At 40.8% G+C, this 18,365-nt stretch overlaps 1 protein-coding gene across 1 annotated transcript in view; it reads left to right on the top strand.

The window, feature by feature from the left end:
• LOC103184567 (LYR motif-containing protein 4) overlaps positions 1-18,365 on the top strand; it is a 102,614-nt gene that overhangs the window by 30,942 nt on the left and 53,307 nt on the right. Inside the window, exon 2 of the mRNA XM_042331959.1 lies at positions 10,765-10,885. Coding sequence (XP_042187893.1) covers positions 10,765-10,885 — 121 coding nt within the window. The remainder of the gene's footprint in view (positions 1-10,764; positions 10,886-18,365) is intronic.

Below are 18,365 nucleotides of genomic sequence, written 5' to 3'. Positions count from 1 at the left end.
TTTTAAATTAAATTGAATTCTGTCAGTTCCTCTGTAAACTGCAAACGTTCCATTTCATCCTCTGACTGCTGCAGTAATAGTTGTAAAATTCTATCAATCGGCACATTTATCCCCTGCGCCTCTGCAGTTCGCAAAAAGGTAAAGGAACGTTTCAAATGTGGTTTCATGCATTTAGAAATGTTTTTCTAAATGTTTTATACAAAGACAGTGATTGAGATTCACATTTACATCAAAGTGTTTGATGTTTGAGTAATTGCAAATCATTGTTTTTGTTGTGCGAGATATGTATATGTCATGAAAACATACACATTTTCTACACAGAAGGAAGCCATTGTGTTTCAGTCATTGCTATTTGCTTTTCTGTATTTACCCTCTTATATTAATCCCATTTTCCAGATTTCTCTCCATATCCCTTAATGTTCTTGCTTATTTATTTATCCTTCTGTAAAAAGATGTACAGGGAAAGAGTAGGCAATTAGGATTTAAATGGATAGCTGGAATAGAGGAGTTCATTGGCTCATGAAACCAGCAAAGGCTCAATACGCTGGCATAGGCTCAAAATGCCAAATGTCCTCCTGTGCTGTAATTTCTACAATGTATTCCTTTAGGATATTCTCAAGCTTAATTGGTGGTGCAAATTCTTCTCAAGGAATTTTATGCAAGAACAACTTGCATTTATATAGCGCCCTTCACACAGGGGAGCGTTCTAAAGCACTTTTTAAAGACACCTGAGAATCCCCTAATCTTCTCCAGTCTCATGACACTCCTGCCCACAGTTTGTTCCTTGTTTTTTTCCCCTCTTTCCTGTACATTCGCAGCAGTGTTGCGCTGTCAGAGGGGTTTGGGTCAAAGTTTCCTCCTGAAATTAGACAATTCCAAATCCGCTGGCAATAAGTTCTGCTTCCACGATCCAGCAGCTCATAATTATGTCGATGTACATAGAGGGAATAGCTGATTATTGGGTAAAAATCTACTAGTATCTGATTTAATTCATTGCCGATATAGCTCAAACCTTTGTGAAAGATCAACATTTGCCCTTTTGTGTGTCAGCCTGGTGCAATTGTAGCACTTTCGCCTCTAAGTCAGAAGATTGTGAGTTCAAGCCCCACATTGGGATTTGGAATCACATAATCTAAGGTGATACTCCAATACGGTGCTGGGGGGGTGTTGCATTGTTGGAGGTGTCGTTCTTCGGATGAGATGTTAAACCGAGGTCTTCTCTGCCTGTATAGGTGGACATTAAAGATTCCATAGTACTTTTAAAAAGATAAAGGAGTTTCCTGGCTAACTAGTCATCCAAATAAAATTGGTCACTCACTCCATGGCTGTTTGTCAGACATTGCTGTGTGCAAATTGGCTGTCACATCCCACTCACAGAATACATAGTTAATCCACTTCACAGTATATTTTGTAAAGCGCTTTGAGACATCTCGACAATGAGATAAGGCACTATATTAAATTATTATTATTCTGCAGACTACAACATTATTTAAAAAATGCTCTTGAGGTGGATACCAAGCCTTGCCTGGTTATGTATCTAACTCCTTCCTGATAACTTTGCAGTAATTGTTCCCTTGCAAAAGAGATTTTTTTTCTTAAGAAACCATATGAAGAGATGCTGAAATGTTTCAAGTAAAAATGCTGTAGCAGGCCACTAATATCCAAAAGCAGAACTATATCCTTGTTAATTGTCTGGGTCTAAGCAGTCCTTCAGAGAAAAACAGCAGTCAGTGAGAAGGGTAGGTATTATGGGCTTTCTCCAGAATATTTTAACAGCAATACCACTTTTATTCTAAGTAGCAACATAAAGTGGATAATAGTTTGTTTCTGAGACTTCATCTAATTTAGTTAGAGCCAAGGAGTCTGTTCATAAGTCCAAGAATCGTAACAGGAAGCTTTTGCCATTGCAAATTGTCAGAATACTACCTACCAAGTTACAGAGTGGGCTGAACTAAATAAGGAAAACTCATTATCTGAGATCTATAGTTCTGAATGATGTGACATTTGACTTCTGGTGGATTTGAACCATTTGAGCATCTAAAAAACATTCATATGCAACTTAAAAAGAATGTCTCTGAAAGATTGTGAGGTTTAATATTGAATACCTTCATTTAGATGTGTGGTTAGCATTCCTAAAATACTTGAGTAATGGTCTAAACCACAGATTGAGCATCCTTTTCTCCATCCCGCTCACAACCAAATGTTTGCAGCCATGGTGTTGTAGACTGATTGTTCCTTCACTCCAGGATTCTATCTGACTTGAAACCAGATCTCTCATTAAATTTTGTTGACTGGTACTTCAATATTAGATGACAGTCGTGTTTTATTGAGTTTAAGTCTCGATTCATTACATAAAAGGAGCAAGTCCTAATAAACTTGTTTCATTGATTCATCTGCTGTTCGTTTATGTGTCACTTCACAAAGAGTATAGACTTCAATCCCGTGTCAGACTGCCCTACAAAGTATAGATCCTGTTATACTTAGTACAACAGCTTGCATTTAGCACCATACACGCAGGGGTAGTGTTTTGGAGCACTTAACAGTGGTGGAGCCTGACGCTGAGCCAGGTGACCGTACGTAAGGTCAAAGAGGAAGGTCTTTAGACCTGATCTGAAAATGGGGAAGGAGGGAGCAAGGTGAAATTGAGGGAGAGAGTTCCAAGGTTTTGTGGCATAGTGGTTGAAAGCACGGCCACCAATTATGGAGCGGAGGTTTGAGGGACAACTAGGAGGATGGAGCCAACCGAACGGGTGGTGGAGTGGGGAGTAAGCAGGTCGGAGAGGTAGGGAGATGCCAGGACATGAAGGGATTTGTAGACGAGTGTGAGCATCTTGAAGTCAATCTGTTCTGTGATGGGGGGCGGCGGGGGGGGGCAAGGACTGGTGTGATGGTGGTACAGAGATTAGTGTGGGTGAATGTTATGGGCAGTGGAATTTTGAATTAGTTGGATTTTGTGGATATTGGAGTTGGGGAGACCAGCGAAGAGGCCATTGAATTATTGAGGTGGGCGGTAATAAATGCTTGGACGAGTGTTTCGGCTGTGTTGGGTGTGAAGTACGGTTGGACGCTGACAATGTGACTGAGGTTGTGGAAAGAGGTTCTGGTCAGGGACCGGATGTGGGGTAGAAAGGAAAGCTGGGGATCGAACCTAATGTCTAAATTATGCACCCAGCATGCTGCTGTTCTATAGTGTGCAGACGCTCACTGTCAAGCCTCGTGTGAATAATGATCACTTGAGCGAGGTCCTGGAAACTGTTTGTCTTAAGGGAAAAGAGAGGGGAGATAACATTTGAGATAAAATAAAATAGGAACTGTAACGTGTTCCCGTATGTAAGCAATGAGAACATTTTCACTTTTGTGACAATATCAATAAAAATCCCATTAAGTGAAAGGAATCATTGTGGTTATGGCTGATCTGGGGTTCATGTGCACTTACTAATTAAATGCAGTTCATTTCATTTTATGGTGCGGCACACTAAACAACTTTGATTTCTAACATTTATTTTTTAAAAGTTGGCTGTTAATGCAGAATTGTTATTTTTCATTTACAAAGCGCTGGTAAATGAAGGGAGGGAGGATTGTTTTCTGCTCACAAAATCAATTGCTACTTTTAAACGATAGGCCCCAATGAGATCCCATTTGTGATCAGGACGATTTGAACTAAATCCGAGATCCCAGGAGCTGCAGTTAGCAGCTGGTGCAATTCAAGTGAAGTGCCTGTCCGTCTTAAATTTGCAGCTGGGCATGTGATTTTTTTCCTTCTTTATAGAAGTTGGAAGAGAACCCCTTCTCCACTTATATCCCCCTGACCTGATCTCTGAACCCCACTGTCACTCATACCCATCTGATCTTTAATCTCAAGCCTCCATTCATGCCAATATGATCAGATCTCATGTTAATATCTACCTGATATAAGTGTTTTACTTCAGTCCACCTCAAAATGAGGATTTGTGTCTGTAATAAAAAGTGAAGGTAACACAACAAATTATTTGCAACATTCAACTGAGAGAATACTGTTATTTTTCCTTCTTAAATACTCTTAAGTTCACAATGCTAGTGAAGGGAAATACTCTTCTAAGGCGGTAAAGTAATCAAAGTTGGTTTTCTGTAGTTCCTAAAATAACTACGGAATGCTCTGACATGGAATTTTGTATAATAAGGTTTTTGGTTCTTCTGAATGTCCATTCTCTTCCATTAACTGGGGTGGTGGGGGAGAAATTGTTAGATATACACAATTTATGTGTGTTTTTTTTAAAAGTGCATGTTTTTCTTAGTGAATATATATGTACTTCATAGGTACTGTACTCTGTACTTACTATATAAATGTAAATCATTGTGTTAACCATTGCACAAGGTGGCATCCAAAACGTGTTGTCAGTGCTTCTCAGCATAGTGTGAATGGAAGAGATTCTGAGATTTCTCACATTATTCTATATTTTGTGATAATTGCACTCATTGCACTCCAGCAACATTTCAGATTCCACTTGACAGAGAAGGCTGGCTTTTATTTCTCAGTTACTAAAATTGAGAGGAAGTAGGAAAACCAGCTTAAACTGAACATTTTTGTTCTCTCCTTTCTTCCTCCCACCCACACACACACACCATTATTGGTTTAAATCCCTTTGATGCTCCCCCCCACCCCCCATGTGCCATGATGTGTGACAGCCAGGATTCTACACAGATCAAAATTGGTGTGCTGACAGAGTTGTACTGTGCATATAACATGTTTTGGGCTTGAAATTGGATTAAAAAGTGCAGAATATTTTTGCCATTTCACTTTAGGATTTGGCAGCCGTCTCCTGATGGATTCTACATTTTTGTATTCTGAGTATTGGGGAGAGGGTGGGGAAGGGTGTGTCTTGTTCCTGTTAACAATCGTAACTTCATAAGTGGCACAGATCAATAAAGTGACAGTAATGGAAACTCATGGCTTTTAAATTGCTCTGTAGCTGGACACTGACCAAGAAATCAAGAACTTTAAATAGTTGCCAGTGACCCCCCCTTCCACCCAGCACCAGCAACTCCATCATCTATTAGATTCACTGTAATCCACACCCCTGTTGTGATTGAAATGTATTTTCCAATTAAATGACATACAATCAGTTGGCTTAGAAACACCTTAAGAATTTTGACATGTCATTTTCTTTGAATGCCAGTGTCCCAGAACACCAGGCAAGGACCACAGAATGAGCGGCATGATACTGGGAACAGCTGCAGATACGAATTAGATTTCATATTAAGCAAATCCTATTAACAATACACTCTTGTGTCTCTTTATAGGTGAACAGGCCCTAATTAAAAGCATCACCATCTGCTAGTGTGCAGCGATAGGGTGGCATTCAGTAGCCACCGAAGCCACATTGATTGAAATGTATTATTTATGAGCACGCAGCGCAGTGCGAGGAACGGAGAAAGAAGATGACAGAAGCTGACAGAGATGAAATTAATAGCTATTCAGCACCCTCTACTGTAAAGGCTGCCTTAGTGGTATTGTGTCTGAATGATGAGAGACGCACTGCATTATCTGTGGTGACTTGTGTGGCACTGTTTTATTGATGAAGATGTGGGGATGATTGACTGAATTTACCTTTTTCCAAAGTTTGCAATTTAGTGTTTGGGTGGTTTTGGTGATATGTCTTGTGTGTGTCTTTTTTAAAAAAAATTACCATTAACTATTTAAGGCACCAGAACCAAAATGTTGTATGAAGGATTTGTTCCCTCTATGGTAAAAAGGTTTAAGAACACATTGGTGGGAACACATTGGTAGATCATTGGTGGGGTTATGCCCAAGTGTAACCTTGTATTACATATCCGCCTACAACATACACAGTCACTTCACGGTATAGCATGTGAAGTGCTTTGAGACATCCTCCCTAGGTGAAAGGCACTATACTAAATGTATGGGCTATTTATTTTGATATTGTATATGTGTATTTTTATATCCATATATAATATCTTACAAGTACACTCTCGCATATCACACACCATACATACATATCATCACGCGCACACACACATACACCTACACTTAGTGCATACATAAGGAGGTCGGTAGAACACAATGCTTTGTGCTTCAGATAGCTCATTGCCCACCATATCTGGATTGCCCAAATCTCTCAGTTGTACAAGAATAGCAATTTTGCAGTGACCAGAGAATGCAATACGCGGCAGCCACATCAATTTAACTGGATGATAAAATGAACAGTATATTGCATATTGCTATACATAGAATTTTTAAATGACATGAAATTAATGCAAAGTTTTGGTTGTATTTAGATCTATTAATTTGGAGAAGTGTGTAATGTAATTTGTCCAATAATAATAATCCTTACATTTGGTATTGCACTTTATTTACCGTGAAATGGAGTGACTGTATTTGTAGGCAAAGGTGACAGCACAATTGCACACAGCAATGTCCCATAAATACCCATGAAATGAATGACTAATTTTTTTGGGGGATTGTTGGCATCAGGAGAAAATCCCTTCTCTGTTTGAATAGTGTCATGGGATCTTTAACAGGCAGACTGGACCTTGGTTTAAATTATTGTACGAAGGATGGCATCTCCAACAATGAAATTAACTTGAATGAAAGGAAATTACATGATGTGTAGAAGTTCAGACTTTAGCATAATCTAACAATTTGGGTGGGGGGTTGCTGGGTGCGGCACAGTAACACAGGGTAATCTTCAAATACGTGGTGTAAATGTCCCTTTAGATATGAAGCTGCCTAAAATTATTTCAACAATTGAAACAAACTAGATACATCCATTTAGTTCTCACTGAACGTACATCATCTTCAGGCTTCCAATGATATGTTGGGTATATTTTTTATTCTTTCACTGAGGCCAGCTTATCTCCCATCTTTGGCATTATATGTACAAGGACAGGCTTTGGTCTAACTTCATCAGCTAAAGAATGAACTGAGAGGAGCTGGGCACTATCAATCTGATCTTCATACAGAAGGATTGTTTTTTTTGTGAGGGTTAATCTTGAATTATGTAACTATGATTTATATAATTACATAACTTGACTATACAAACACCCTGCTTGTCAGCCTTCCCAACTCCTCCCTCCACAGGCTGCAGATAATCCAGAACTCTGCAGCCCGTGTTCTCTCCTGCACCAAACTCCATGACCCCATCTCCCCTGACTCCATTGGCTCCCTATCCTTCAGGGAATCCAGTTCAAGATCCTGGTCCTCACCTATAAAGTCCTCCATGGCCTCGCCCCATTCTACCTCTGTCACCTCCTAACCCCCTACCAACCCGCCCACTCCCTCCGCTCAGCCGGCTCTGGCCTATTCCATGTCCCCCGACCCACCCGCCCCACCATTGGTGGGAGAGCCTTCAGCCACTCTGCCCCCAACCTCTGGAATTCCATCCCCCAATCACTCCGCCTCGCCCCCTCCTTCAAGTCCCGCCTCAAAACCCTCTTCTTCGACCATGCCATCGGCCACCCCCCTTACCCTCCCCTCCCTTCCTCCCTCTGACCCCAGCTCGGGTTTGAAATGCTGTACACCGTCCAGCGCTTTGGGACGTCCTCCTGACGTGAAAGGCACTATACAAATGTAATCTTGTTGTTGTCTGAGGAAGTGAAGAACTCTCCCACTACTATATATTGATGTTGAGCACTCGGGTATAAATTGTGGCCCACCACTCAGCTCATCAATGAATGAGCTTCAGCAAGAGGTGTACCTTGAAGAGGATTCTAACTGTTGAGACGCGTTGCTCATAATCAGTTCACTCACAGTTGGAAGAGGTGATCCAGGAGATAATGCAATGGTAGAGTTCCAACAGTATGGCTTCATTGAGAGGTTGCTGTAGTTGACTTCTGTGTGGGTAAGAACATTTCCCATTGTATACTGTGAACCTTTGGTGCAGGACCAGAACAATCGAGAGGCCTAAAAAGCCCGATTGAGGTATTGCCCCTTAGTTGGGGCAACTCTTGAACAAAGCCACTTATAGTTTCTGCCGATTCCTCCTTGGCTGTTAGTGAAAGATGATTTTTTTTTCCCATTAGTTGCTTTGGAGCATGAGTCAAGGTCATAGTTATATAATGATAATAATCCTTGCATCTGATGTAGCGCTTTTTCATATTTTATAGACGTCTCAAAGCGCTTCACAGAATAGACTGTAAAGTGAATTGATTGTATATTTTTGAGCGAAACGCGGCAGCCAATTGCGCACAGCAGTGTCCCACAAACAGTTGTGGATTGAAGTGACCAATTTTTTTTTAAGGATTATTATCAGGCGTGTGAAGTAAGGAAACTTGCCTCAGGTTTCAACCTGGCTGGAATCAAACCTAGGTCTCTCGCTTGCGAGGCAAGAGCTCTAACCACTGAGCTGCAGGACTCCTAGTTATTAGTTATTACAAATGTACTTTGGCTTTACACTCCTTGTCCCACTAGAGACGAGACAATAATGCAAGCAGAGTGGAGCACTATAATGACCAAATGAACAATGTCAGTGTGTTTAATTTAGGGGAAATGTTGCACTGTTCTGTGGCGGGTACACCAGCCATCAGTTCAAAATTTGTGTCAGAGGATCACAATGTAAAAACAGATTTCACATGTAAAATTAATTTCACTGAAATTTCTCACGCCTTCATCGCTGGATCCTTTACTGGATTGTCTCTAGACTGTTTCAGCTGCATTAAATGTCCATGCAGCATATATTTGTTGGGGAGGGGGAAAGGGTGTCCATATGACACCTATTTACACAAGGATCTGGAGTGGCAGAAATTAACCTAAAAGCTTAAATTTTGGTCAGCACAACCTCGTCTTCCTCACACCCTCCATTTTCTGCTTCTATAAAAAGAGGAAGGATTGTGATACCCAAGATTACAGATGTGGTTAATTAGTTTAATATTTTCCATGTCAATGCAGGCAAACACATAAAAGTAAACATTAAGCCTTAGTTTTCAAAAAAAGATTGTATGCACTCAGGGCTGTGCCATTTGATTAGAAATCTGACAATTTTGTTAAACAGCAAAGGCAAATTTCCTACAGTTGAATGTGAACAAGACTGAGGCCCTCCTGATTGGCTCGCGCCAGCCCTCAGCACCTCAGGCTCTGGCAGCATCAACTCACCAGCCAGTCAGGAACCGAGGTGTCTTGTTCGATCCTCAACTGTCTTTTCTTCCCCACATTCAAGCCATGACCTGCTCTGCCTTCCCTCACCCCCGTAACATCGCCACTACCATTCCTCCCCTCCCTTCTCCCTCCCTAACCCTAGCTCAGGTCTGAAATGCTGTACACTGTCCAGCACCTTGGAAGGTCCTCCCGACGTGAAAGGCGCTATACAAATCTAATCTTCTTGTTGTACTGAACAGTAGAACCAGAGGACACAGCCTGCAATTGAAGGGGGGTAAATTCAGAACAAATCTGCAGAAACACTACATCAGTGAGAGAATAGTAATCTTATGAAACAGGTTCCCTGGGAGACAGTGGAAGCAGAAAATGTTGTTTATTTCACAAACAAATTAGATAGAAAATAATATCTCAGGGTATAGTATAGAGTTTGGGACATGACATGTCAAGCGAATGCCAGGATGGTGGAAGGCAAACTAGATGGATATTTGGCGTCTTTCGCCTAGCAAATTCTTATGTTCTTAGACATCCTCCTGATGTAAAAGGTGATATATCAAATGGGAGAATTATTATTTATTATTACCCAATCCTCTGACAGTAAACTTGGGAAGAAAATGACATATTCACATCACCTGAAACACTTTATATAAAAATTACATTTATATTAGATTAGGAGAAAGAGTATATGAACAAACCTAGAATACAGAAACCTGTCTGAGTGCTCTTGGTAGCTCAGTGGATATTTGCACTGTGTGATACTGGTTCATCCCCTGTGCTGTGCGGTTCAGCCCAGCACTGTGGTAAGAGTGATACAGCTGCCCTTAGAACCAATGTATAAGGAGAAGAGTGATTAGTCAGGTTTCCCACTCCTAAAATTAGAAATATCTCATTATATTAGCTTTAACATCACTGTACTAATGTTCAAGATTATGTAGGATTGGACAAATAATAATATAAGAAAAATAAGAATGAATTCTGCACAATCCTAAATTTTATAGTGATGGATTTGAGGCTCAGATCATCAGGAAATTTGGGCCTCTGATCGCTTTATACCACACTTTGAGGTGGTCTGTATGTTGAAAGGCTACACAGAGTACCTCAGAATAATATTTTTGTGTTGGGATTGGCCTGAAATTTTCAAAACAATTGTCTGTCTTTAAAGCATCAATGTGAATCTGAACTGCTTGTTTTTAAAACACCAGCAGTACTGTTGGAGTTTGTGTGTGTATACTGTATATATAATGTTTTTATTGTGAATTATACATTAAAGGCTGCATCTGAAATCCATTCTCATTTGGATGTGATTTAAAAGTGTGAGTCTGGCTCGGTTAGAAGTACTTTCACCTTCGGAACTTCACAGTTGAGTTCACAGTCTCGGTTGATTCGTCAGAGGAGATATTAAGTTAAGGTTCTTTCTTGCTGTTCAGATGGACATTAAAAATCCATGGTACAATTCGAAAAGAGAAGGGCAACAATTTCCCCAGCTAAAATTAGTCATTCACTACATGTGCACATATTGGCTGTTACATTGACCTACAAATACTACACTTTGCAGAAAGATCCTGTAAAGTGCTTTGAAATGTTTCAATGACTTGAAAAAGCACTGTGTCAAATCCAAGGATTCTTCTTATCAACAGACTTTATTAAAGACAATTGCATCTTTGTTTATTTTACAGGACCTTTGCAATCAGGAAAATTAGAGACACTTTTCGAGAAAACAAAAATATGCTAAATCCTGAAGGTATCCAAGTACTAATGGACAAGGCTAGCGAGAACCTAGAAATTATTCGACGTCAGGTAAGGCAGCTGTGGTCGTGACCTCTGCATATTACAGACATCTGCTGTGCCAAAGTATTTGATGTTGCACAAATACAATGTGACTCTTATAACTTATGACGCAGTTGCATTCCTAACCCTGTTCATTGTGCACAGCTGGCTTTTTGCTCTAAAATGGCTGACTTCTGGTTCATTAATTTGCCAGTTCCTGCTTTACTGCACAAGCAAATGAATCATTAGGCATCAACCTAATGACTGGGAGGGAGTTGACCATTTTTAATTCATGCACTTAAAAAAACATCTGACATCCAGTTTATCAGGTCAGCACCAGTGTCACTTTGCGCATGCACAGAAAACAGGAAATGATCTTCTGGTGACCCGATGACCTGGAAATCGACCACTTTCTTTCAGCTCAGGAATCAGCTGTGTGCTCTGCACGCCTGCTGGTTGTGTGTATGTGCATTGTTGAGGTTACTTTACAAAACATGAAGGAAGGTATGTCAGCAGGGGTCTCCCGGTGTGTGCTGCAATACATAAACAGTGATGTCAGAAGCAATCTGAAGGCCAGAGGTCAGACATTTTTATACACTTTGGTCCAATGGAGGGACTCTGTGGGACAGGAAGAAAGAGGACTGCAGTCAAACCTGTAGTCTGCAACCTCTCAGGGTACTGGGCCAAAGTTGCCTTTATGTAAGGGGCCTTGGAATAAGGATTTGTTTATGGGATCACACACTGAAAGGGCCTGTTCCAAGGTGATTGTTATGAGGGGTTGTTGCTGAATGGAGGTGGTTGTTTGAACAGGTTTGATTGTATTTTCAGTTGCTGAGATTTGTTGCCTTTTGAACTTTATATTCTAGCATAAAGCATAAATGTAGTTAGGCAGTAACATCTGGAGTGGTTGCAGTGTTTGATAGTTCAGCAAATTTTTCAATAATTCATCAATGTAATTTAAACTGTAAATTGTCTTCAACTGCACTCGATCCTGTGTTCTTCGTAGTAAGTAGAGGTGGCATCGTTTGAAGTTTCTTCAAACTGTGTTTTTATTTTGCTGTTGGTGGTCATCGTAGTTAACCCTGAGGATGAGCTAGTTGCTGCAGTTGAATTAACATGATTTGAACTGTGGTGCCAATGTTTCTATATTTCGCAGTGAAATGGGGTCCTACCCCATTTTTGTTTGTATCAGAAACAAAAGATTAAAGGGTAAAAAAATCTGAAATATTTGCAGGAAAAAAGTCTGCAGTTTCCTGTAGCTGCAGCCGAGGAGAAGAACTAGCGCTGAACCCATTTCAAGAAATTGCCCTGATATTACTCAGTGATGCTTCCCTCAGCACCAGTCTACTTAAGCATGCATTGTCTTTTGTCTAGTTCTTTATCCATAAACGCTGTCTCGTTCAGCACTCGGGACTATTGCACTTAATTGTCCTCCAAAGCTCTGTCAGCTTCCTTCAGGGAGGCTATTAATTGGATAGTTGGATTCAAAGTGGGTAAAAGCTGCCTATGTACAAACCTAAATTGTAATATCTTTAAACCAAAATTGTAATATCTACGTCACTCGGCTTGTCAGTCTTACAAGGAAATTTTGTAAAGATGGGGCCGTCTGATTAATATTTTCAGAAGATCCTAATCGTTGTCACAGGTGATGAATGTTTTGCCGTTGCCCTCCATTGACAATTTGCATTTGGTTGGTCCTCGGATTCACCACAGAAAGGCCTCAAGTTAACTTCCACTTTCTGCTCTCTAGTTTTCAGACACTTCCATCCTCAGAACAACAAGATTGCATTTATAGAGCGCCTTTTACGTCGGGAGGACAGTTAGATCGGGACCCGAGCAGGGGGGAAATGGTGAGGGGAGGGAGCGAGGAGGGGGTAGAGAGTCGAGAGGGGAGTTGAAGGCAGAAAAAGGATATGGTTCCTTCTCAAGATAACAGAAAAGCCATTTGTGGAATCTTTAGCTCAAAAGCTTTAACAAGAACTGCTGGAAACCAGCTTCTGAATTAATTTCCCAAAATTCTGTATCATCTTATATTTTTAGACGATGGTCTTAAGGCTAACAGCAATTTTACATCAGCCTGGTTATGTGCCTGCACAATGTAAGCAAATTATCAAATGCAAGGATTATTATTATTTATTGAAAGGAATACGGCCGGGGCAAAACGTTAGGCAAGTTACCTTACTCCACACCCCTCTGTTTACCGAGCAATAAGTAGGAACATAGTGGTTAGTCAATCGGTGGATTGCTTTCTGGGAGTAATAATTCCAGCTCCCCCACCAAAACAACATGAATAATTACTTGATCACTCGCCCATAAAATGCACAGTCAATCCAGTTTACGGTATATTGTGTGAAGCGCTCTGAGACATCTCAACGATGTGATAAGGCGCTATATCAAATACAAGGATTATTATAATTATAAACAGTAGGTCCTATTTCCTAAAGTAATTAAACAAACCTTTGAATCTTGCTGGTTGTTGTGGTTGGTATTTCCTGAGGTCCTTCTGATGTCTGTTTTCTAACCCTCTCATAGCTGTGTATTTAGCTGTACATTGCTAGCTCATACCTGCACTGTGTAAAAGGCAATGTCATTATTGCTTGATTGCTTGGGGTTTTGAGATGCCGTAGCTAGTTTGTACTTTGTTGACTCAACAAGAAATGCAATTGTCTCGAGTGCTTATTGAATTCTGTTCTCTGCGCAATATTAATCAGAATAACTATGCAATTTTTATTATATGGCACAACCTTTTTTTTAAAATGTCGATCAAATTGAATCTGTTTTCAGTTTATTGGCAACCTCTATCTCCTATGAAATGATTCTTTTTTCTATTGTGTTCACATTTATGGCTTACTCATCACTACAGCAGGTTGGAATGAAGTGGTTCTGAAATATTTGTAAGATCCCATTGCAAATAAATTGCAAACATGCAACTTGCTGCTCTAAACCTGTCGTTCCATTAAGGCTGGAGTGAACTGTCCAGCGATGTATTTTTTTCTCCCTTGAATAAAGGACAGTCACAAAGCACGAGATGAAGACTGAATGATTTTTTTTAGGGCAGCCAGGTGTGCAACACGTGTAGAAGCCCCATCACCTTGCTTAAGAATATCCAAACTAGAGTTCCATGCATCCGACCTACACATGGAAATTCCTGAGATAGACCGAATGCATAATTATCTCAAAGTTTCCCAATTCCAACTGGTCCCCAGTCGATAGGCACTATTAGATAAGGTTGATAGACTTTCTGAACACACGTGTGTGTGTATATATTTGTATTTATATACACACACACACGTAATTCTGTTTTTGTTAAAAAATCTGCATAATCTTTTTCCCTCACATCGATTTCCTGGTTTCAGCCCTGATGTTTAGGAAGTGTGAATGAATGCCAAACATTTCACCATAGGGAGTGGTTCAAGACCTACCTGTTTGACTGTGCTTTCGGTCATCTTTCTCTTTCCCTACCTCCCTTGGTTCCCATTCTCAGCTCAGGTGCCAAGCTGTTATTGTTAAATGCCTTGGGACGTCCTCCCGACATGAAATATAAATCTGTTTTGCATTCTAATATTGAGACAATAAATTGCCTTGCTTTCAGTGGTAAAGATCTGGGTAAAGGTAGTCTGCCTCCTCTCAAGAAGACTGAATGCATTTTTTGGGTCAGCCAGGTATGTGCGCCCTTTCGAAACCCATCACCACACTTAACAACAACAACAAGATTTCATTTATAGAGCGCCTTTCACGTCGGGAGGAGACCGGTTTAGAGGAGTATCCAAACCAAAAAGAGTTCCATGCATCCCACCCATACATGGAAATTCCCAAGATGGACTTTTCCAGGCTATCTTGCCTGGGGTGGGTGGGAGGGGAATGGATGGATTTGTTCTTTTAGTATATTGCAATTCATGTTTCAGTGAAGGAACTGTTTTTCTCCATGAGTAACGTATAGCTTCATTGGTTGGCTAACAGCCTTTGAGACCAGACATTGTTGGTTTGAATATCAAGTGGCTTCCTCTACCCTTTGTGAAATTCCTTAAAATGAGTGCAGTGCCCAACAGAGAGCAAGGTCTCTCTGGAGTTGAGCTAACGTCCAGAAGACACATTTGCCAAAGCCAAATGGATCGACAATAATTAAAGATTTTGTTGAGGGTTGTCAAATATGTCTGTCTCAAAATGAGACTTGGAGGTGTAAATGTGTCCGGAAGCCCCAATTAATAAGACATTCCAAGCTGAACAAGTCATGTGAACCTTACCAGTGTAAGTTTCCCCACCTGAATCTTTGGTGGCTTTATGTAAGTGCTGGCTTTAACGGCTTGTGTTAATGTGAGATCCAGTCATGTGCATCAGCCTGTCTCAGTTGATAGCACTCTCGCCTCTGAGTCAGAAGGTTGTGGGTTCAAGCCCCACATCAGGCCTTGGAATCACGCCGTCTAAGCTGACGCTCAATTTGCAGCGTTGGTCGGAGGTGCCGTTGTTCGGATGAAACATTAAACCGAGCTCCTGTCTGCCTGTTCAGGTGGACTTTAAAGATCCCATGGCACTATTCTAAAAGAGAATAGAGTTTCTCTCTCTCCCCTGGTGTCCTGGCCAACAATCCCACCAAATAAAATATGTCACTCAATCCATGACTATTTGTGGGACACTGCTGTGCGCAAATGGCTACCACATTTTGCCCACAAAATACACAGTCACTACACTTTATAGTGTATTCTGTGAAGCGCTATGAGACATCTCAACGATGTGATAAGGCACCATATCAAATGCAAGCATTATTATTATAGTGTTAAGTAGTGGTAAAGTAGGTGGTTACCATTATGTTACATCAATCAGCAGTGCTTGTTCATATTTGTTTGTAAAATGCTACAACCTCTGGTGCATTATTTAACTAATTTAAATGGGAACAATGTTTCATATGAAATTTGAGTTTTTTTTTGCTTTTGGAGAGAAATCTAATTAACTGAGGAAAGGAATATGCAGAGATAATTTTGCAAGAGGTCGAACTTGGTGCTGTTCTGAGTGCTTCTGCATGATCAGAAGTGGTTAAGATCAACTTGAAAAAAAAATCGATTGCTGTCAAAAGAAAAGAAAAATTGGCTGTGCAATTCTATCCTCTTCAACAGGGCTCAGAATTAACAATGATCAGCCAGACCAGTCGCTTTTGTGAACGCACCAGTGACTGTGAGGTGTGACTGAATGCACTCACTCGTCCATTAGATCTAGCAGCACATCTTGTTGCATTTTGTGCCTAAACTCAGCTTTTTTTCCAGCAAAATCTTACCCTCAAACATCTCTTACTGATGGTTCTTCCTGATTTTTACAGGAGCGTGATGTACAGCAGAGCTAACATCAGGTAAATGTATAATGTAGGAACATTGAGGCAACTAAATGGTATCAAATACCATAGTCAGGGAACACGAGGTTAAGTAGGCAAAGACCATAGAATATGTATACAAATAAATAAATAATTATTGCAGTTTAAGTAGCACTTGCAATGTCAAATCTTCTCAAAATCCTGCACAGGTCAATGCTGTGAAGTGTTGTGACTCTGTATATACGCAAATGTGACAAAGGATTTGTTCACAGCAGTCTGCCGCGAAAAGCCATGAAATGAACAGCTAATTTATCTGAAGGATTGGTGGCCAGGAGAGTAGGGAATAGTTTCTTTTCAATAATGTCATGGGATCTATAACTTCCTTCTGAACAGGCAAGCAGGACCTCAGTCTAAAATGTCTCATCTGAACCATGGTTTCAATGCAGTGTCCCCCAGTCAGTCTCAGCCTAGACTCAAAGCTCAAAGTCCCAAAGTGGGGCTTGAACCCACATTGTTCGGACACAGAGGCAGGAGTGCTACCAAGCTAGCCCGGCTAAGCTGAGACAGTTTCTGTATTTAAACAATGTCAAAAGAAGCCAAGCGGATAAGATTTGAAAGACTGAGGACAGTCAGGAGAAATCATCATTATCAAAACATGTTAACAATGATTCACCTTAGAATTGAAACCTATAACATCCGTGTGGAGACTTGGAGCACCCTTTAAAGGGTCCCAAAAATGAACTGAAACCTGACTGGGGTGGAAGAATCACAAAGGAGAGGGCACAAAGTTAGTGCAGTCATAGGAGGGTGAGTGATCACCCTCAATGGGATTACCAACAGAGCCCACGGTTAACCTAAGCATTGCAGGTTGCCTATAAACCAAGTTTCACGTAGGAGCTGACCCCTCATCAGGGCTGCTGTTTTTTTACCTTTTGAGGTTGAAGTGTTGAAATATCACCATGGCACATTATTGTTTTATTGCTGCTGATTTTCTCTTCTCCTCCTGCACCCCCCCCCCCCCACACACAAACCTCTCAACTTTTGCAGTATCGATCTACAAAACATGTACGATCAAGTTTCAAAATGCATACCCAGCTTTGATGTGAATTGAGCACGAGTTTGGAAGTATAACCTCAATGGAGAACTGATGACACCAAGTGGCTGGAAGGTGGAAGGTGGTGGAGATTTACTTTGTGTTGTCATGTAATGAGAAAAATCCTCTCGAAGGACGATGCCTCACAGCTTTACACAAAGCAAGTGTTGCCGGTAAAATCTGTCAGTGCTTGAATGGTTTGTGCAGCTCGCCACACCAAGATCTGTGAAGAAGATTATCGCAAAATGCTTGTATTCAGCCCAAGTCGTTCCCCGTAACTTTCATATTGCAATAGCAAGTAACTCTCATAGCCTTTCGCATGAGCGCATGCCAGAGACACACTCACACATTCATATATGATTGTGAACCTACTAAATAATTAGAAAAACCGGCTCAAGAAATCACCTCCATTAAGCAACCACTCCATGTTAACATTACCCCCTGTAACAGCCTGGTTTGCATATCAACAAACCCTCACTCAGAGGCAAAGTAAGCTGGCATGACGACTACAGAAATGTGGGGCAGTCAGCTGCACTATCAATTTAGTCAAACATTTTTCGCAGCTATGTACATGTTTTACAAAATCCTTGCTCTACACTGCACAGAGTGTTGTGATATCCTTACACGCGATGCTGTCACACATGCAACATGGACAGTGTTTCAAAAGTCCTGGCAATGTGACTGGACTTTAGCGCTAACCTACAGATAGTGATTGGGTACGCTGTAGGAAATGCTTGGTGCCCTGATTTCATATCACCAGTTCCGGCAGGAATTAATCCCAATCTGCTCCTGTTAAAACAGCCCTAACAGCTAGGGTGGCCCTAGCTGGACAAACAGCTCAAAGCTTGCCGGTTTTAGCGTACCAGCCAAACTGAAACCATACATATGTAGAAATCTCAGTACTGTGGAGACTCATTAAGCATGGCAGTAGATTCCTCCAGTTGCCAGACACCCAGATGACAACAACAACTTACATTTATAATAGCACCCCTCACACAGGGTAGCATCTCAGAGCGCTTGACCAAAACCATATATAATAATCATTATAATGCTTCTACTTGATATAGCACTTATAACTTCAAAACATCTTAACAGCATTTCAATTGCTGCCAAGT

Source organism: Callorhinchus milii, unplaced genomic scaffold (genome assembly GCF_018977255.1).
Source record: "Callorhinchus milii isolate IMCB2004 unplaced genomic scaffold, IMCB_Cmil_1.0 Scaffold2, whole genome shotgun sequence".
In the NCBI taxonomy this organism is placed as follows: Eukaryota; Metazoa; Chordata; class Chondrichthyes; order Chimaeriformes; family Callorhinchidae; genus Callorhinchus; species Callorhinchus milii.
Note: the sequence above shows the minus strand (reverse complement) of the source record. Positions and strands in the feature narration are given on the sequence as shown.